This window comes from Elgaria multicarinata, chromosome 2 (genome assembly GCF_023053635.1).
Source record: "Elgaria multicarinata webbii isolate HBS135686 ecotype San Diego chromosome 2, rElgMul1.1.pri, whole genome shotgun sequence".
Classification (NCBI taxonomy): domain Eukaryota; kingdom Metazoa; phylum Chordata; class Lepidosauria; order Squamata; family Anguidae; genus Elgaria; species Elgaria multicarinata.
The window spans coordinates 7,366,452-7,387,831 of record NC_086172.1 but is presented as its reverse complement, the minus strand read 5'-3'; the positions used below and the strand labels follow the sequence as shown (position 1 = coordinate 7,387,831).

The following is a 21,380-nucleotide window of genomic DNA, read 5'->3' as shown; positions in this document are numbered from 1 at the left end:
CGCCCTCTCTGGGAACCACTGCTCTACACTACTGCTTTAAAGCGCTTTTTAACAGTTTTGACAACTGTTGGGGCCCAGGACACACTCCAGATACAGTTGTCAAGACTGTTATAAAGCGCTTTAAAGCAGTAGTGTAGATCTGGTCCTTTTCTTCTTATTTATTTCTATTTATTATTTATTTAAGCATTTTGATCCCGCCATGCAGCCAAAAAAGGCTCTCACGGCGGCTTACAAAAATATTTCTTAAGACAGTCCCTGTCCACAGGCTTACAATCTAAAAAAAAAAATGACACAAAAGGAAAGGGGATTGGGAGGGAGGAGGAAGAAAAGCAAAGGAAATTCAGGTACTACATTCTTGGTTGCAAAGTTCAGCAGTGACAGTTGGCAGCGGGAGGGAGGGGGCTCCCCCCTCTCCTCCTTTTCCCTCTCCCCCACCCGGGCCTTTTTGCTCCTCTCCCCATGAGGCCCAATTTTGAAAGCCCAGGGATCCCTGAGCCGCCCCCGCCGCCGCCAACTCAGGGCTGCGATTCAGCCATGGAGCTGTTGTCTCTGCAAAGCCGTAGCTCCTCGAGCCCCCTCTAGCGGCGGTGGGCGGGAGAGCCCCACGTCAAAAGTAACCCGGAAGTCCCGCCTCCACGCGCATGGCCGTCTTTCCACACGCGGCCGTCGTGTCCTGTTAGAGACGCCGTAGCGGCCCAAGCCGGAAGCGCCAGTAACCAAGGCCGTCGGTAACCAAGGGCAGCAAGCGAGGGCCGTCGTCACCATGGACGCGGCCCACCGAGCCGCTCTGCACGCCGTCTCCTGTCTCCATACGCCGGTGGACCCGCGCACCAGAGCGCCCATCGCGCTCTACGAACGGGAGCCAGGAAGGCCCAGGGCGGCGGGGGGCGAGCGCCAGGTAGGCGGACAGGTGTGTGTGTGTGGGGGGGGGGGGAGGCGCTGCGGCTGGCAGTTGCCTGGAGGGGCCCGTTGCTGCCCCCTAGTGGTTAAGAGAGAGAGAACGAGGCTAGGAAGGGGGGGGGGGCGAAGAGGGGGAAAAGCCTCTGAGAGAAAGAGGAGACTGGTGCTGGTGCTAAGAAATGTCAAAAGAGGTTTCTTGTACAAGTTTGCTTTTATATATATATATATATATATATATATATATATATATATATGAACATTTTTTAACTTTCGGAAAAGAAAAAATAAAGAAACCTATTTTGACATTTCTTAGCACCAGAGCTGGTCGCCTCTTTTTCTCTTATTATTTCTTCGATTGTAAGACGCCATCGATTGTAAGACGCACACTAATTTCAGTACCACCAACAGAAAAAAACACACACCCTAAGACACACCCGCGATTCTAAGACGCACCCCATTTTTAGAGATGTTTATATGGGGGGAAAAGTGTGTCTTAGAATGGAAGAAATAGGGTATTATTATTATTATTATTATTATTATTATTATTATTATTATTATTATTATTATCCTGCCTTTTGCCCAATGCTGGGCCTCAAGGCAGCCTTACAAAGTTTAAAACATAATAATAATAATGATAATGATAATATATTTCTTACTCGCCTCTCCCTTTGGATCGAGGCGGGAAACAACATTGGTGCAGGAATCAACACATTTTTTAAAATTCTTGATTTTACATTAATCTGGGTAGGCTTAAACATACATTTGGGGGGGGGAAGCAAAACAATAAACATTTAAAATACACAACAAAATTATAAGACATTAACATAGAGGCCTTCAAGAGGCAGCTGGACAACCACCTGTCAGGGATGCTTTAGGGTGGATTCCTGCATTGAGCAGGGGGTTGGACTCGATGGCCTTGTAGGCCCCTTCCAACTCTGCTATTCTATGATTCTATGATAGATGGAGGGCCAGATTATTCTCCAAAGGCCTGCTGGAACAAAAAAGTTTTTGCCTGCTTCTGAAAGCTCATCAAGGAGGGAGCCAGCCTAGCTTCCCCGGGAAGAGAGTTCCAGAGCACCGGAGCAGCCACCGAGAAGGCCCTCTCCCATGTTCCCACCAAGCACGGCTGTGAAGATGGTGGGACTGAAAGAAGGGCTTCACCAGAAGATCTCAAAGCACGGGCAGGCTCATAAGAGAGAATACGGTCTTTCAAATAACCTGGACCCAAGCCGTATAGTGCTTCATAGCCAGAACCATTAGGTGCCAGCGTGGCAACTCCGTGGTCTAAGAGCAACTGCTCACATTAAGTATTTTAACACTTTAAGTGTTAAGTATTTTAACAATTTTAACTTAAATTTAAATTTTACTGTTCTTCAATTTCTGCTGCATGGTTTTATCCTGGTTGGGCTTTTTATACTGTATTTTGTATTTGTGTTTTTAGACTATTGGTTATTTTGTTATGGTTTTAATTTTTGTGAACCGCCCAGAGAGCTTCGGCTATTGGGTGGTATAAAAATGTAATAAATAAATAAATAAATAAAATATGCATTGGAAAGCTGCTATCAAAATCCCCCCGACTCCAGGGATACCTTGTTCAGCTGTGAGACTGGTACTCATTGAATTGGTGATACTTTTCTCAGCTTTCTGAAAGCTCTATCTAGGTGGATTTGTGCACTCTGTATAGATCTTCATCATTATTATTACCATATTTCTTCGATTGTAAGACGCCATCGATTGTAAGATGCATACTAATTTCAGTACCACCAACAGAAAAAAAAGCTTTGATTCTAAGAAATAATAAACGCACCCGCGATTCTAAGATGTACCCTGTTTTTAGAGATGTTTATATGGGAAAAAAGTGTGTCTTAGAATCGAAGAAATGCGGTAAATCAATTTTATTGTGAGTTTCAAGAAAACAAAACAGACAAACAGAAAGATCATTTAAAAAATAATAATCGCAAATGTAGCTACATGCTTTAAATACCTCAGTTTGAAATATTACAACATTAAAATAGGAATATTGAATAGATTACTCATAAACTTCAATAAAAACGGACCAAATAAAACTCCATTCATGAGTGGCACCTATATATCACTCTTTTCAAATGTTGCTAGTGTTTTAGCTCTTCAATCCATTGCATTATGGTGAGCTTTTATCCTTCCAGTATTGTAGTATCAATCTTTTAACAGTCAAGAGGGCATGACAAATCCATTTACGCTGATCATGTACTACATTCCAAGAAGCAGGTAAGTATTTAAAGAGAATATGTACGTCAATAAATATTAAAGAGCTTTCCAATACAAGGTTTACCTATATGATAAATTCTTCACAAAAGGAGACAACTATTGGGCATTTCCAAAACATATGAACAATAGAAGGATTAACTGTATTGCACCTCCCACAATTAGCTGAGTTTTGACTCTGTATCTGATATGTCGATGGACTTCTGGTTATGTCTTACTCAGCAAAAATGTTTGTTTTGGGTATATTGGATGCCAAAGTCTCTTTAATAAAGAGTTGTATAGTTTTGCTTATAACCAAGGTGGCAACTCTTGCTGTGTTGGGTTGATATAGTGGTAATCTTTGACATCATTTCTTTGTTGTATGATGACCTTCTTACTACCCTCAGTGTTGAATAAGCTGACACTACTCTAAGTCTGCTTAAATTTGCTAGCTAGCCAGCCAGGCAGTGTCATGCCCTGGTTAGACATGGGCCTCTCTCTCCCTCTGTGGCTGACCTCTATGAAGGAGAGTGGACATTGCAAAATGTGTGTAACGTGCTTACCTACCCTTCCTTGCCCCCATCCAAAACGTTGGCAGTGATCAGATTGCACGTGAAAGGTGGTATGGAGAAAAAGAGCCTGTAGTTTAATTCATTATATTCTATCATTATAAGAATAAAGATTTACATTTTAAAATTTGCTGTTTGCAAAGAGCTGCAAAACTGCAAGTTTTGAAACATTTCAAATTCTTTACCTTTAGGACAACAAACAAAAGGAATTCTTCATTTTCTTTTATTGTTCTTTGATTTTTCTTAACCTGTGTTATATGGAGACATTAGAGCAAGTAATGTTTCTGAGAATGTGTAAGTCACAAGTAATGGTATTGCTTAGATAAATAGATGCCAGATGGTTGTTGTACCCCCAAATCTACCTAAATCTCTTAATGAGCTTTATACCAAAGGAGCTGAAGTGAATTTATGCACAGCTAAACAAAAGAGTGCATAGCATTTCAATATATACCTTGTTCAAATTCCATTACTTATGCAATATTAGAAAAAGGGATTTTTACATACTAGCTCTAATAATGTCTTTCAGGAATTTTGTTGTTTTATAGTCCAATCCTATATATTCTCAGAGTGCACAAAAGCTCTCCTGTTCCACGATTGCTGTTGGTGTGCAGCCTATTGTACCCACCTCCAGAAATAATCTTTGTCCTTAGTTGCTTGGGTTTTGTGCATCACCAAAGGTGCCCTGGATAAGCTCATAGCACCATCCCATACTTTACATTTGAAGGAGTAAGTGCTTGGTGTAGTGTGTGTGATGTTATTTTTGTTGTTGGTATTTATTGGTAGTAGTAGTTGCATTTATTGAAAATATTTCTAGGCTGCCTTGTAGAGCAGAAGCCCTTTAAATGTGAAGAGCAGAGCTTTATGGCAGGCATATTATTTATTTAATGCCTTTTAATCTTCCTTTTTCAAACAATTGTTGTCTCCCGACAATTGAGAGCAGCTTACGGCAATAAAAAAGAGTCACAGGCTCTTCCATCAGGCTAACAGACTAATATTACAAGATACACAAGGAAAAGGGGACAGGAGGGGAAAGGATGTGGAGGATCCGTTTTTGATGGTCAAGGTCAGTACAAGGTGGTGAGTTCTAAGCAGGCATTTAAGTGCACTTTGGGCAGGCTAATCATCTCTTGCTGATGTTCTTAGAATCATAGAATCATAGAATAGCAGAGTTGGAAGGGGCCTACAGGGCCATCGAGTCCAACCCCCTGCTCAATGCAGGAATCCACCCTAAAGCATCCCTGACAGATGGTTGTCCAGCTGCCTTTTGAAGGCCTCTAGGGTGGGAGAGCCCACAACCTCCCTAGGTAACTGATTCCATTGTCGTACTGCTCTAATAGTCAGGAAGTTTTTCCTGATGTCCAGCTGGAATCTGGCTTCCTTTAACTTGAGCCCGTTATTCCATGTCCTGCACTCTGGGAGGATCGAGAAGAGATCCTGGCCCTCCTCTGTGGGACAACCTTTCAAGTATTTGAAGAGTGCTCTCCTCAGTCTTCTCTTCTCCAGGCTAAACATGCCCAGTTCTTTCAGTCTCTCTTCATAGGGCTTTGTTTCCAGACCCCTGATCATCCTGGTTGCCCTCCTCTTGTTTGAATGGGGGCTCTTGTCCCTTTGGCCCGAAGGATGGAGCCAGAGCATTTTCCCACCTTCCTTCTGCAGTCTCAGGGCAACTCTTGGTTGTAGTCAAGTGCTCTTCCTGACAGGAAGGTGGAAGTGAGCTCCTTGCGACCACTCCTTCTCTGGCCAATGGATGAACCAGGTAGGTCTCTTCCTTGTTATTCCTGAGAGCAGGGGGTGTAGCCGCCCATTGGTCCCATGTCCTTTAGCTGGTGGCAGAGCCGGTGTGTACGTTCCTTCTATTCTCCAGTCCCAAGGCAGGAGGTACGCTGTAGTGTAGAAGATGCATTGTTTTAGCTGTGCAGACATTTGTGTAAAGTCTGCTGCCCCCAAAGGGCTTGTATTTATGTCACATAGATCGTTTATAATAGATAAGGAACTTTGACCAGAAGGACAGTGCCATGCAGCTGGCACCCTGCTTTCTGCAGATCTAAGCAGAATCAAATACTGGACCACGCTGAGTATTTGTGGCACTTACAGCTGGCCTCGTGGGTCTTATAAATTAAAAATGTTTTGATAAAGTTAATTTTATCATACGGAAATAAAAGCAATATACTCTTTCTTTTTTTTAGGATTGTTTGAATCCTGAGAGAGAGCAGAGTTGCACTAATGATGATACAGAAGATTGGATAGACCTTTCCAAAATGTACCTTTCAAATCAAGAATATTACTTAAAACTGGAAGAACTTAAACATGCTCACCTGGAGACCATGGCAAAATTGGAAAACATGTATCAAAATAAATTGTACCTAAAAGGAGTTCAACCTTTAGTCAACATGGATGTGACCCATAATACTAGGTATGGTTTATATCTATTATCTCCACTTCTTGGTTGTTTGTTTTAAAATGTTAAATATTGCAGACATGTTGGAGATAAATTTGCATGCTGATGATCACACTAAAATGTTCCCATTTAATTCAGATATAACAGAAAAAGGAAGAGAACAGAAAATGTTTGTTTCTTGTGTTTTCATGTAATCAGTATTTTTCTACAGTTAGGTGCATCTCCCTCTCTCCCTCTCCCCCCCCCTCACACACACACATTAATTTGATTTTAAATTTCCTTAAGTGTAAGATGAAGGGTACTATCCAATAGAGGTGCTTTTCCTCCCTTAAGAGCTCAGAGCTCTGGGTTCAGACGTCTTGGAGAAGAACCCAGGGACACTTTGTTTAGTGCACCGGAAGTGTGGAAGCAGTCAGGAACCAGCTTGCTTGCTCCCAAACAATCCATGGTTCTATGCTATTGAAGGCTGCAAAAGCTTTGTCTGTTTATCATTTTAAGATTGAAACAAGCTTACAGGTTTAACCACATGAATCTTGCTCAGGAACATTTCTTTTTTCTGTTGCCTTTAAAACCCCTTTTTTAACATCTAGCCTAAGGACGTTCTGTATAGAATTCTACATCTTAAACATTTCTTGTTCTTGAGGGGATCTACACTACTGCTTTAAAGCGCTTTATAACAGTTTTGACAACTGTTGGGGCCCAGGACACACTGCATATACAGTGTTTTCAAAAATGTTTTCAAAGTGCTTTAAAGCGCTTTAAAAGCAGTAGTGTAGATCACCCCCAAAATACAAATAATATTTCTCTAACCTATGCATTTTATTACGAGGCACTAACACAAATGCCTTACTTTAATCTACATAAAATTAGGACATTTTCTTTTGCTTATGCTGAAATCTGCCTAATAATAAGAGTGCAAAACCGTGATGTATGAAAAGATGAAAAACATCTGCGGGGTTCATACAACTGTGTTCAGTCCAAGATTTCCAGTGTATTTCAAAAGAATTCTTCAGGGGGGAAAGCTATTGAATGTAAGAAAACTCAGTGAGCTCATCTCTTCTGTTCTGAACAGTTTGGCTATGTCACCTAATTCAGAAAGAGCTCTTTCTCAGACTTTCAGTAATGACTTGAACCATCCTCTCTAGATGCGCCCCATTCTTTTATTCATCAAGACAAGGTATTCTATATCTTCTTTTATTCAGGCTTTTATATTTTGTTGCTTCCATAAAACTAACCTTCACATTTTTGTTGCTTTTAGATCAACATGGGAGACAAACTCATTTCACCTTCAAAATATACGTAAATCGTTCTCCGAACCTGATTTAAACAATTCTTTCTGTTCATATTTATCAGATATGTCTGATAAAGAACTAGAGTTAGAAGAAAATGACAGTGAATGTGGATCACTTACATTTGGTTTGGAACAAATTGAAAATGCGTGGGATGGGTGTTCTCTGGAGGATTATTCCCACTGCACCAGAAGTATCACATCCAAATTACTGCCTTTGAAAAAGAGCAGGAGGAAGAAGAAAAAATGGACCCCAAAGATAACAGTACCAGAGCCTTTCCAGATGACTATTCGAGAAGCTAAGAAAAAACAACAGAATACCAAATCAAAGTCACTAATAGAACTGGAAAATAACTTGCTGAAGAAACAATTAGAGGAGGAAGCAGAGTGTCAAAAGAAATTCCGAGCCAATCCAGTGCCTGGTTATGTCTTTGTCCCTCTCTATCAGGAAATAATGCAGCAAAATGAGGAACGTAGAAAGTCCCTTAGAGAAAGAAGGAGAGCGATCCTTCTAGCCACACAAAAGCCATTCCAGTTTATTGAAAGAGAAGCCCAAAAGAAGGAAATGAGGAAAATGCAGTTGAAGGACCTTTCCTCACCTGAAAAGAAGGCAAAAGTGTTCAAAGCAAAGCCAGTTCCTAAATTTGTTTACAGTTCAGAAATCAGTGAGAAGCAAAAGGAAGAAGAGCTCTACAGAGATCTTAGAATTCAAATGAGATCAGAAGAGCTTCTACGCAATTCATCTCTTCCCAACACCAGGTTAGGAAGCAGAGGAACCAATAAGCATAGGCAGCAAGACCACCTTGAACATAGTGAGGAATCAGAATGCAAGCTGAAGACCAAAGCCAAGGTTCCAGATTTTGAAACGTTACATAAAAAATTCCAGAACCAGCTTCAGAGACAGAAGAAAGTGAAACACATCACAGTTTGTGAACCTTTCAACCTCTGTACGGCAAATATCCCATCCAACAAAGAAAGAATTCTTGAGGACATCCAAACGGATGAAGAAAATTTAAAAGAAACACGTTGGCCCTATGCCTCTTCAAGATGTAACCCTCAAATGAGATCGTTAAATGCACATTCATCTCGTTTGGGATGTGATGAATCTTCATCTCCAAGAATAACAGAATCTACAAGAAAACGATTACAAGCCATAAGGTGAGCTATTCATTGGTAAGGACTAGTGCAGTCGTTGTAAGTTTTCCCCAAGTTGCTTGTCGAAAGTAAAAACATGTTGATAGGGTAATATGCTAAACACCTACATTAAGTATTGCGTTCATTCTTCAGTGAAGTGTTCATAATCATTACTGGCACCTAGGGCTGCAGTGAAACTGTCCTAAAAGCTTTGAGTTTGAATTCAAGGTGTTTAAACTTGGGTTGAAAGCTTAGTATTCCTGGTATCCAAAATATCATTAATGGTACCTACTAGGATTAATAAGCCTACCTAGTAGCTCAGGTCCATAACACAAGGAGCTGAAAACTCAAGACAGATTGCAGTGATGCAAAACTACCAAATTTACTCCTTCGCTTGCCTCCACACACACAGTGTTAGTGTACCCAATATTAGTGTACCAGTAAATCATCACAGTGTCAGAGAGAGAGAAAGACACAGAGGCCCTCTTCGGTGGCGTCCGCAGCAAATCGTTGGTTAATTAACCCATGAATTGTTTCCATTAACAGCTCTTGAATGACGCATTTGAGGGTTGTTTCTGCAATATCTGAAAAGGGTTCTTATGAGTGTGTGTGGGCTAAACAACCCAAAGTTAACCAATGACTTTTTCTTGGGTTAACTTGAGGTTATTTAACCCACAAACACCCCCAAGTGCCCCTGTTCAGACATCACAGAAACGACCCTCAAGTGCTGCATTGGAGTGTTGTTAGTGGAAACAGGAAGGTGCTTGTGGGCGGTTCAGGTGGGGCACGTGCCCCTGCAATTTATGTGTTAATTAACCCATGATTTGCCACCTGATGCCATTGTTACATCTGAACAGGGTCAGTGACAAATTATCCTTCTTGCTCTTCGGTGTAAGGGCAAAGGGGGTGAAAGAAAATCTTTTATGCCCTCACTTTTTCTTCTCACATCACCAGCTGAGTTCTTACATTCATAGGACAGGGGTGCACAAAGACCCTGCAAATGTCACTACCCCTGAATCACACTTGATGGGGCTGAAGGTTTTATTTTTGGTCACGGCAGGTTTCATTCAGAGATGGGGCCAGGTGAGGCTGCATGAGAGGCTTACAACATAACTAGTGGGGCTAGCAATTTTCTGTATCTAATGGTCTTGGTGGCAGCGACAGTCTGTCTGGGAATTCTGTGCATGGATGGCAAGTTTCTTTAACAGGGTAAAGAAACCAGCATGGTATATTCTCACAGTGGATGATTGACAAGTACATTATTTCTTGGACATATGCATATATTCTTTGGAAATTCTTGCAAACGCTTGTCAGAATTTATATTTATTTAGCTTTAGTTTACGTTCTCATTCAGGGAATCAACTGAGGGAAAAAAGAAGGTAGAAGAAGAGCAGAAAAGGAGAAGAGCCAAACAGAAACAAAGAGCAAGGAAACTACAGAGACTTATAACCACCCGGGCTGAGGCGAATGATCCACATCAGAGCCTAGCTCAGATGTATAAATCGAAGTTAAAAATATACAGGTATTCTGCCACATATCCCCCAAATCCAGACCCCCTAGAAGCAAGAATGTTCCTGCAGTAGCAGGTAGCCATAGCTTGTAGCATAGGCAGACTAGAATTGCTCCTTCCATTTTTATTTTGCTAAAAAAAAGAGCTCACATTTACATTCCATACCATTTCCGTCTCATGGTATATTGAACAACAGGAAACATGAAAAACAGAGAATGAGAGACTATCTCCAGGAGCTGGAAGAAATTGAAGAAAGGGTAGAAAAGAGGCCGCTGTTGTTGGAACAAGCTACACAGGTTACTGACCTTTCTAATCTCTTTGCTAAACGTATCTGTGTCCACTGGGGTGTCAGTTTCCTTTTTATCTGATGTTCAGTAATGATTCTTGAGGTGATGTACCTTATGCCACCTTCTCAGTCATCAGACTCCTGTTGCATTATTCCTACAGGCCTCCTTTTATTTATCAGTGTTATCTCCACCAGCAACGATTGCTGCCTGTTTGTTCATAATTGTGCACCTTAACGTACCAACAAAGCTATCCTGCCTTTTACTCTGCATTCCAGACCCACTTACATCAGTGTAAAGAGCAGAGGAGACACTATGTCAATAAATGCTGATCCTTTGCAAGATGTATTTGATTTCTGTTCTGCTTTTTGATCCAGACGGATCTGAAGGTGGGTTATATCAAATGCTATAATACAGTCACGTTGGGACTGGTTCCACCCTTTCTGGTATATGGCATTGATCTGGATAGCCCCTCTCCCTTCCCCCTAAGACTGCCGGTCCTTTTTACTGTCTGTGGGCAAAGAGAAAGAAGCCTGGTGCAGCAGCCTGGACTTGTAAGGTGTTTGCCAGCTGGGCTGTGGGTGTCAAATTAAAAATGCCTCAGTCTGAAGCAGCATGCTGTCTGGACTATATAGTATTCACTTATATTTCACAGTAGGGATGACTTGCGGCTCTTGGATCTCTTATGTTCTCAAATAAGGGATTTTTGTCAATTAAATATATAAGTGTATATATTTAAACTTGGGAATATCTTAATTCTGGATTCATCTTGTTGTTTTCCGTCCACTAAAATACAGAAAAATGCACGGATAGCAGCAGAGAAACATTACTCTGATATACTCCGAGAAATGGGACTGTGTGAAGAGTTTGTTTCAATGAAAGGCCAAACGGCTCCAGAAATGCTTTTGCCAGACCATTCTAGTGATGGCTCTGAAGGCCTGGCATCAGATGGAGGAAGGTAGGTATCACCACTGAACTTTGTACTGTTCTTATCAAGCAGGAATAACTGAAATTGCTTTTGAATATCCCTTTGCTGCCTGTTCTTTGACTATTGAATGGGAAAAGACAGTTTGGCTTTCTGTGAAATTCCCTTTTATGCAGTTGTTTGGGGAGCAGGCAGACCTATCCAGATGGAGGTCAGGTGACATACACTTGTGTGGGGAAAGTCCAATTTTCTTTTGTAATATATATCTCCGTAGAAGATCTTTATGTCTGTAAGTCCGAGAAAATGGTCAGGCTTATTTTTATGTACGTATGTCCAATGCTTCCCAGTAGCATGTATTAATTTTTAATTGCTGTGAGATGATTTTTGGAAACATTTCCCCCCTGGAAAGTAGGATAAAAACAAAATAAACAGTAATTTCTTCCGAGTCAGAGGAGTGTCACTTTCAATCACAAGACTCTTTTTTTCCTTCTTACAAAAAACGTAATGCTGCAGTTTGAAATTAAATTTAGTCATGCTCTTAAATGAATTATTAGATCACCAGTGCAAAACCACAAAATTAGCCTAGTTGCCAAGTCTGAAAATATTATTTATTTATTTATTTATTTATTTATTTATTACATTTCTATACCGCCCAATAGCCAGAGCTCTCTGGGTGGTTCACAAAAATTAAAAACATTCAAAGTATCAAACAACAGTATAAAACCATAATATAAAATACAATATAAAAGCTCAACCAGATAAAAACAGCAGCAATGCAAAATTACAAATTTAAAACACCAAGTTAAAATTTATTTATAGACTGTTAAAATGCTTGGAGAATAAAAAGGTCTTCACCTGGCATCTAAAAGCATATAATGTAGGTGCCAAGCGAACCTCCTTAGGGAGCTCATTCCACAGCCGGGGTGCCACAGCAGAGAAGGCCCTCCTCCTGGTAGCCACCTGCCTCCCTTCCTTTGGCAGGGGCTCGTGGAGAAGGACCCCTGAGGATGACCTCAGGTACGTACGGGAGGAGGCATTCCTTCAGATAGCCTGGCCCCAAGCCGTTTAGGGCTTTAAAATAGCTCCTTATGGTTATGATCTGATTGATGTTTAAGAACTTGCTTCTTAGTATGTTTTTAAAGGAATAAATTGTCCTTCAGAGCATCCTAATATGAAGAATTTCGCCCCTTTTTCATATAGTGATGATGAAAATAAAATAGAAGAAAGAGAATCTCTAGGAGAGGAGGAGAAGTCACAAGGAGAGGAGAAGTCACAACTCCAGTCAGCTCAGTCATGTGAGGAGGAGGAGGAAGGAGGAGGAGAAGAAGAAGAAGATGAGGAGGCCCAATCAGTTCATGATGACCAAGATGCTTCCGAGTATGAAAATGAAAACTATGATGAAGGTTCACTAGAAAGATCCAGTGATGATGAGAGCGAGTTGAAATAATTGCTGCTTCCATGTTGCTTTGTTTTGGTGCTTGGAGCTTCATCTGTTGCTTCCAATAAGATATGAGACGAAGAAAATTTGTCTTCTGGTGCTAATAGTGTTTTGAAGTGCTTTTAATTTGCAGGTCGGCTGTGAGCTTTGTTTACATACTTCGCTCACTCGTTTTGTTATAACATCATGTGTAGCAGCTGGGATCTTCCAAATTTTCACCTTTTCTACAAGGGTATACGTTTCTCCTTACCTAACTTAAGCAAATACTAGCTCCCCAGTTCTGTTCCTTCCCATAGTTCTAAATACTGTGCATTAATCCTGACACTATTTAAAAATGTACATATTAAGAGCAGTATTTATCTGCATCATATTTTTAGAAATTTGAAAGTTCCTGGCTTTTCAGTTGACCCAACCCCAAATTGAATACAATGGAAATTTCTGGGTAAAACATTTTTATATGAATTGCATTGACCAACCATGAATTATCTAGTGTAGCATGGTTAAGAGCATGAGCTTGTAGTCTTCAGCTCAAATCTGGAGTGTGGTCATAGTGTAGGAATTAATGTAAGAGCTGCCTTTATTATATACACTTTAATATACCCAAGCCTTTCTTTAGATGGGTCCTACAACCCCACCCCAGAGGAAAACATCTGGGTTCTTGATTACCAGCTATTCTTGGGTTTAAACAGTACAGTTCTTAAAAGCACACAATCACTACTGGCTGTATTTTAGACTTTTTGCTGACCAAAAGAAATTCAAATCGATAATTTTAGAAAGAAGATGGAATCATGATATTTGTAATTAAAATTTAGAATATGAGATGAAGACACAGTTTACAGGGCTGTTACAACTTCCCGCTAGCAGAGGTTGTTCCCTGTCGGGAGTGACCCCCACCCAGTATCTTTCCTGTACTTTTATAGTTTTACACTTGAACATCATATGTGATGTGATTGGTTACTGCAGCTTTTTACTCCCATCTCTTCACATCTATCCATTCTTCCGCTTTGTATCACCCCTTTCTCCCAGTGACTTTTCTCCACCAAACCCCCCCTGCCAAATTTCCATACCAAGATCATCCTCTGCTAACTATAAGGTGATACATCTCTGTACCGTCTGGCATAGCCTGATCGCAAATCTCCCATCTTCCCCAATCCCTTGGCATTTATTGACTTCACATATCTTTGCCTTAGTTTTAGTTCCCCTTTCTTGTGTTTCCTCTCTTCAGAGTTGCTTCTTCCTCTTGTTATACTTCTATACTTCATAAAGGCCTCAAATTTTGGTCATGCTAAACTCTGTCATAATTTTATTTTATGGGTGTTAATTCCCTGTACCAGGCACACTATTATTTCTCAACCTAAGAACATAAGAACCATGCAGAATCAGACCAAAGCCGACCTAGTCCACCATTCTGTTCCCACAGTGGCCAACCAGCTGCTGGTGGGAAGCCCACAAGTAGGACATGAGGGCAGTAGAACTGTCCTCCTCATGTTCTGCACCAGCTGGTATACAAAGCCACGTAGCTTCGCTTCTCCATATGGATAATAATGCTACTTTAAGTGTTGCTATGAGGATTGCTGAAAGAGAGAATTAATGGATAATGGTGGACTTCGAAAAAAAAATCTATATAAATACTTTTATTATCTTCCTCATTAGGATTGTCACCCTTAGAGATATTTTATAGCGTGAAACGAAGCAATACTTGTCCATGTGTGTCAGCAGCTTTCCAAACACACAGCTATTGCAGGTACACAGCTGCCTGCAGTTACCACCTGCATCATTATCCTCGGTTAACTGCTTCATGGCGCCTTTTGGTGCAGATGAATATCTCCATCTAGAGCCGGCAGTTGTGACACTGGATTGGCTGCTCACAGCTATTGCTGAACATTCCAGCTACATGCAACTTGCTTTCGATAAACCAGTAAATAATTTAAAATCAGCAAGCATTCTGATATTAATGTTAAAAGGATCAGGGAAAGGCTGTATAACAGGATTTGTCTTGGCATCGTGCAGTGTGCAGGGACTGGATATGGTTTAAATATTGATCGTACGATGCAAATCGAATCACTGTATTCCTAGGAACAGTCTGCTTTCCCTGGATTAACTCAAGATGTGAAGAGAGGATGTGGGAGAGTTGGTTGGAACAGAACTGACACATAAACCATGTGAATCAATACAGCAAAGATAATAGTGGCAATACAGCTAGTTCTTGCCATGAATCGGATTAACCTGCAAGATAAAATAAATAGTATCTTTGTAGCATATGCACACACATTCCACTCCAAAAGGATCAAAAATAGGAGAATTTGTTGTTAAATTTCATGTGGAGTCTGAAACTTAAATTTATCCTGGTTCTTCAGCACAGGCAGGGATACCGCCATCTGAAGAAGTGCTTCAAGCTGTAAATTCCATAGGCAAGGGTTTTGATTGATTGGTCCTGCAGCGTAACAGTAACAGATGGTACCTATGGAGTAATCTGGTGCCTAACCATTGCCTTCGATATCTATCCTACATTCTTCATATGATCTCATCCATTTATTTTTCAAAAAGTGAGTCCACTACTCTTGAGAAAGAATTGTGAAACTGGTATTTTTCTTAGGAATTATGGATGTAGACTTAGATATACTTAAGACTAGTTGAAATTAACAGGACTTAAATTGGAGATTAACATAAATCCCATTAATTCAGTGTGTCGGCCTTTAAGTATGACTAAATCTAGTGGGTTTTTTTGGTTTTTTTTTCCTATAGTCATGAAACCTTTATACTGAAGGTGCTTTGGAAAATAAATCTGATGATTTGTCAGCAGAATAGATTGCTAAAATGTAATCAGTAACAGCTGGAAGTTTGGTAGAGGGCTATGAATTTGATTTGCTGTGAGTAACATGAACAGTTTGGCTGTAATCCTATATACCCTTACGTGGGAATAAACCCATTAAGCTCAGTGGGGATTGTGCTGTTTAAAGAATGTTTGGGCACCACCTGGCCAGACCTAAGCACTTCTAAATCCCATTGCTTTTAATGTGGTGAGAGGCATTTGCTTTTTTTTCCCCACTGAAATTAAGGTTATGAGATGTAAGAGTACTTTGACTAGACTGTGCCCTTCATTTGTATATTATTTATTTGAATTTTTATTCTACCTCCTCCTGAAGGCTCAAGATAGCAGTAAATCTGATTATTAGCTAGTTGACACTCATGTTCTCCCTGTTTTGTTCGTATGTTAACTTTTTCCTATTACAGTTTTGTATATTCTAATATGTGCATATTGACTGTAATTGATTTTTAGACTGAAACCAAAGGACAAAAGTGTGTGAAAGCAAATATTTAGGTGGGCATAGCATCTAAGCTATCTAATTTTATTTATTTAAGATTTCATTAACTATGAGCTTTTCAAGTCTCTGTGCAAGTCTGTCATCCAGAAATCTGGATCCTTGATTTGTAATTATATTTACCATTTGAGAGCTATAGGATGAGAATTAAAAGTAAAAACAGACGTCAGTACTTATGCAGCACCTCTAAAATCCATGGAGGTTTTGTCATTGATTTCAACACTGTTTGGCCTACATCCATTGTGTTAAACTGGATTATGTATTATTTAAAATGCACAAAGTATTTACAAAAAATAATTTAAAAATCTTGATTATTCCTCTTACTGTTAAGAACCTTCAAAACACTTTTTAGTACAAAATCTCCCAGTAAATAATTCTAAAAATTGAAATACTCCTCTTGGCAATTAAGTGGTTAAATTTATTTCTATAATGATACCGTATTTCTTCGACTTTAAAACGCCATCGATTGTAAGACGCACACTAATTTCAGTATCACCAACAGAAAAAAAGCTTTGATTCTAAGAAATAATAAATGCACCCGCGATTCTAAGATGCACCCCATTTTTAGAGATGTTTATATGGGGAAAAAGTGCGTCTTAGAATCGAAGAAATAATGTATATACCCTAAGAGCAATCTTGATTCTCGGAGTGCTGGTAATTATTTAGCCCTAATGACACCACCTATACACAAAAGGGGACAAGGGATCAGTAGATGTTGGGGAATCCCAAGGTTTTCAGAAGTACAAAGCTTTAGGGGGGAACCCTTGTGGGGGAACCCTGTCCCCCAACTGCCCCAATAAGGGCAAAGTATACTTGGAGGCTACAGGATGCTGACACTTAGGGGAGCAAAACAGACAATTGGGGTGTGGGGAGAGTACAGTGTAGTTGCTGAAATCCTGAACAGAAAGATGCCACACTGAAATGTTTTGTTGCTAGTTCCAATTGTGTGTGTGTGTCCCCCACCCCCAAATAAATGTAGTTTCTGAAATGCCCAGTGCTTTAGTCATTGTGATGGCCGACTAAGCCTACAATCCTAAATGCACTTTTCTGAGAATACATTCCATTGAACTCCGTTGCGATTTCATAAGCATGTTTAGGATTGCACTATAAGTAAGTTTTCAGGTGTAAATACAACAAGTATAGCCATATGTCATGTGCTGCAGAATATCATCTTTAGTACTTTTACCTTCCCTACCCTTAAGAAATATTGTTTTGGAAATGTTTTGTTCCTGAACAGGTAGGTACTAGTAGAGTCTGTGATGCTTATCTTTTTTCTTTTCTTTTTTTTACAGTTGATTGTCTAATAGTATCAAATTCTATGCTATTTATAGAATTTGATGTACAAATGGCTTATTCTTGACATTTTACCTTGATGGATGTGCGCAACACAGCTACACACTTTAGCATTAAAAGTGTATATGTCTCCCTTAGCACAGAAAGTCAAGCTATTTAATTAAAACATACAAAACCCGAACTAGGTATCCAATTAGGCAACCAAATGAATATACTGTAGTTGAGTGATGCAGCCTGATGCCTGCCTCCACTGATTTCACAGAAAATGTTTGTATGTTAACTAGATGACAAGTTTGACGTTTCACTTTCCATATTCGGAGTTTATTCCACATTTCCTCAGTGTCCTCCTTATGTACGGTATTGCTTCTTCTAGAAACCATCTTCGAGTGTACATGATTAACATTACATCTAGTAGAAGGTTACGTTCCTTCTCCCTTTGGAAAAAGAAGATTGTGTCATTAACATTTATACATGAAAATATGTTGATTTAAGTTTATTTTCTTCAATATTTAAATTGATACTGTAAAATCGTTGAAACACTTCAAGAACTTGCTGAATTGTGACTATTGATTTATGCTAGCCTTCCCCATCCTGGTATCCTCCAGAGTTGTTCTTACAATTCTCTTCGTCCCTAGCTAGCACGGATGGTTTATGCATTTGAAAAGGATTTAATTAGTGCTCGATGTCTTAACCAAGCATAGGTCCACCTACAGAGGTGACTAGATCTGCACTACTGCTTTATAGCGGTATTGAAGAGCTCTGGTAACTGTTGGGGCACATTATACATTCCATATACCACTTCCATGGTGTTATTTCCTGCTTTGTATTCCATGTTATCCAAAATACTGCAACAAAATGTCATTGTGTATCCTATGAAGTATAAATGTTCAAGAGGAATATAGTGTTACCATGTCAGGATTATAATGGTTTGACACAAAGTGTAGATCTCGCCATTGTCTGCATATCTTTTTTTATGGGCCTTGTGGTTTGTTCAGGCAGCCGACTTCCCATTGAAGTCAATGGCAAAACTCCAATTTGTTTTCAAATGGGACTAGCTTGCAGCTCAGTGAATAAACTAAAACCATATTTCCCAGTGTATTTTGTATTCTCTATTTAACAGATACTTTTAATTGTAAAGTCATCTGGAATTACAAACAAGGAGATAAATATTTCACTCATAGAAAAGGGTATTCCTCACAAAATTCATGATGTCTGTCTCATTTTTCACGAACATTTGGGTTCAACTAGTTTCCCATTCCCCAGAAGACTTTGGATTTTTGTGTTTCTTGAACAGCAGCCTAGTTAATAGAGCAAAATATTCTGAAATCTGGGAGGAGAAAAGGCACTGTTATATGAGTTGGGGGGGGGGGGCTTGAGGTGCACTTCCTATTTGGGGAGGGGGATCAAAATTTTCACTAGGCATGCCCAAGGTCTTGGGAACACTTACAGTTATATTCTGGGCATGCTTGGGAACAAACTGAATATGATGTTATTCATGTAATTAGTATTTGGTGAATGATATTTTTTTAAAAAGAAAATAGGTATATAGAGCACGCCACTCCTGATTGTTACCATGGTATGGGGCTTTGCCCCATTGCACTCCCCCTGCAGTTGCTGGCTCTGGCTAGACCAGGCCTATATCCTGGGATTGTCCCGGGATCATCCCTGCGCATCCAAATGACACACAGGGGAGCAGGCAGGGATGACCCCTCCATTTGCCTGGGATAATCCTTAGGTCTAGCTGTTTGCATCGGGAGAGAAGCTCCCATTCTCACCAATGGGAGCTTCACCCTCAAGCCAACGAGTTATGGGAGTGGGGGGGGGGCAGGCCTGATCTGGATTGGGACAGTGCTGATGGCAGAGGGTTAAAGCCCCTTCCCCTGATCCCAATTGGGACCCCTCCTCACACCTTTTAAAACAGCCATTCACACAATTCTTAACATGCAAATAAAGTAACATCTGAAAATAGGTGTGTCTACCATTTACTTATGGTGCTTAGCTTAACGGTTAAAAATACTGCTTTGGATCCTAAGGTACCTCCACTTAAGGGAAGATACAGAAGGGAAGATTCCATCTCTTTTGCTGCCAGTTGTGCCTTCCCAAAACCCCTGGGAAGAGGGCTGCTTGGGAAGGAGAGAATTGCCTCAAGCTGGGTGATCCCCCATTGTTAAGGAGGGCACCTGAAGGCTTTTTGAGGGCCCACCTGGCCGCAGGAGAGGGGAGGGGATGGAGCACTGCCCTTCTGTGAACGCTCTCAAGTTAATTTATCTTAGGATCCAAGCCCTTGACTTTTGAGGATGGATTGGCAGGGGCTCTGTTGCTCCCCACCCTCCCCCGGCCCCATTTCCACTTACTAAAATTGTGTGTGTGTGTGAGATACACACACACACACACACACACACACACACACACACACACACACACACATATATATATATTTGCATTTCATCCTACAAATGCTTGCCTAATGGAAAACGCAAATATTTACCAACTGCTGCCAATTCCATGGGTTGACAGTTACTGTCAGCAGCCTTCTAACTCAGGCTTGTAAAAGCAAAAGAGAACTGGGAATTTAATCTGTTATACAATTCATCTCTGTGCCATTGGACTCCTTTGTTTCTATTCTCACCCCATGCATGCTACGCGCTTTACACGGCAAGAGGAAAACGCACAGGCCCGCTCATTTATCTTGTGATGAGCAGTACATCCTTACAGCTGTTTATAGGTGCCTTTGTTTCTTATAAAATCATGTTCCATGAAGATTGTTCCAGCCATACATTTTCCATTTCCTTTACTACAACCTTGAGTAGCATCAGCACAGGTATTGAACGCAGGAGTGATCTCTGAAAGGCCAAACAAACAAAAGCATCAAGTTATTTCTGAGTCAATGTAAAATGCATCGCATCAAATCCATTGATGTTTTTAAACATCTGGCCTAAGTTTTCAGGGGACAACTGCTGCGGTCCCCTCACCTGTACCACTACATCTTCCAGTCCCTTCATTCTGTTAAGGGCAGAGATGGAGAACGTGTGTCCCACCAGATGTCGGATTGCAAGTCCCATATCCCTCACCACTGGCTATGATAGGTCTGATGGGAATTGTAGTCCAACAACATCTGGGAAGGCCAGACATTCCCCACCTCTGTATTAAGGGTATCCCTTTGTAGCACAGAAAACTACAATAAATGGTGTGAAGTGAGTTAGAGCTCCTCAAAGGGGCCCAATAAGGTCTCTAGAGCTTTTTTAACCAGCCCAGGTCTCATATCAAAGGGGGCTTTGGGAGTGTCACAGACAGTCTCTGGCTGGAACAGGGCGTGAATTAAGCTCTGTATCTGCTAGGATGAGCATATGAAAAGGAGGACAAGGCTCCTGTGTCTTTAATAATTGTGTAGAAAAGCTAATTCTGTCAGTTGTCACTTGTATGCATTCAGCACCTGGTGAAATTCCCTCCTCAACACAACAGTTAAAGCTGCAGGAGCCCTGCCCTCTTTTGTATCTGGTCCCTTTAGTATAGCCCCTGTCCTCCTTTTCCTGTGGTCACCCTAATATTCACATGATTCCACACTGGTGGCAACAGAGTTTTCTGGTCGCATGCCAGGCTGGGTAAGATTCTACAACCAGTCAGTTTGAATTAGTGTGCTGCTGCCGCCTCCTCTTTATTCTGCAATCTATTAGCAAGCTGAAGTAGCTTGCTGGACATTCAGGCTAGCGGTTGGCTATGTATATCGGTGAATAACTCCAGCTCAAATTAATAGCCAGAGTAACAATCATGTCAGACAGGATTCCTGCGCGTACAGCTTCTATGCACAGGAACCAGGCTACCTTTGTTTTCATTGAGAAAAACACAAACACAGGACACATTCAGGTTTCTCTCTGAACAAGAATGAGAGCTAGACAACCTTCTAATTTTCAAGACAAAATTATTCTATGTTTGGTGCAATCACTGAAAGATTCCCATCTCCTCTGCAAACAAAATGTTCTTACTGGAAAACTGAATGAGCAGCATTCTTTCCTCTATTTGGTGAAGATTAATCAAACGTTGGTTTCAGGTTGAATGGATCGGATAAGTTTTCTAAAGACTGAAATACCTGCAACA

The 21,380-nt window shown here is 40.6% G+C and overlaps 1 protein-coding gene across 1 annotated transcript; it reads left to right on the top strand.

Annotated features, from left to right (window-relative positions):
* Positions 1–763: 763 nt before the first annotated feature.
* FAM161A (FAM161 centrosomal protein A) lies at positions 764–17,296 on the top strand. The gene is made up of 9 exons (XM_063115863.1): positions 764–898; positions 5,879–6,105; positions 7,343–8,536; positions 9,867–10,034; positions 10,219–10,318; positions 11,104–11,264; positions 12,432–12,526; positions 14,487–14,587; positions 17,285–17,296. Exons 1-9 carry the CDS (start codon positions 764–766, stop codon positions 17,294–17,296), a joined length of 2,193 nt encoding a protein of 730 aa, XP_062971933.1.
* Positions 17,297–21,380: the final 4,084 nt, after the last annotated feature.

What these genes read in the sequence shown, in the direction of transcription:
- FAM161A (XM_063115863.1), top strand. Translation starts at nt 764, where the DNA reads ATGGACGCGGCCCACCGAGCCGCTCTGCACGCCGTCTCCTGTCTCCAT. An exon ending in TGTTGGAACAAGCTACACAG is followed by an intron (nt 10,319 to 11,103) that starts GTTACTGACCTT and finishes ACTAAAATACAG; the next exon opens with AAAAATGCACGGATAGCAGC. An exon ending in CTGGCATCAGATGGAGGAAG is followed by an intron (nt 11,265 to 12,431) that starts GTAGGTATCACC and finishes TTTTTCATATAG; the next exon opens with TGATGATGAAAATAAAATAG.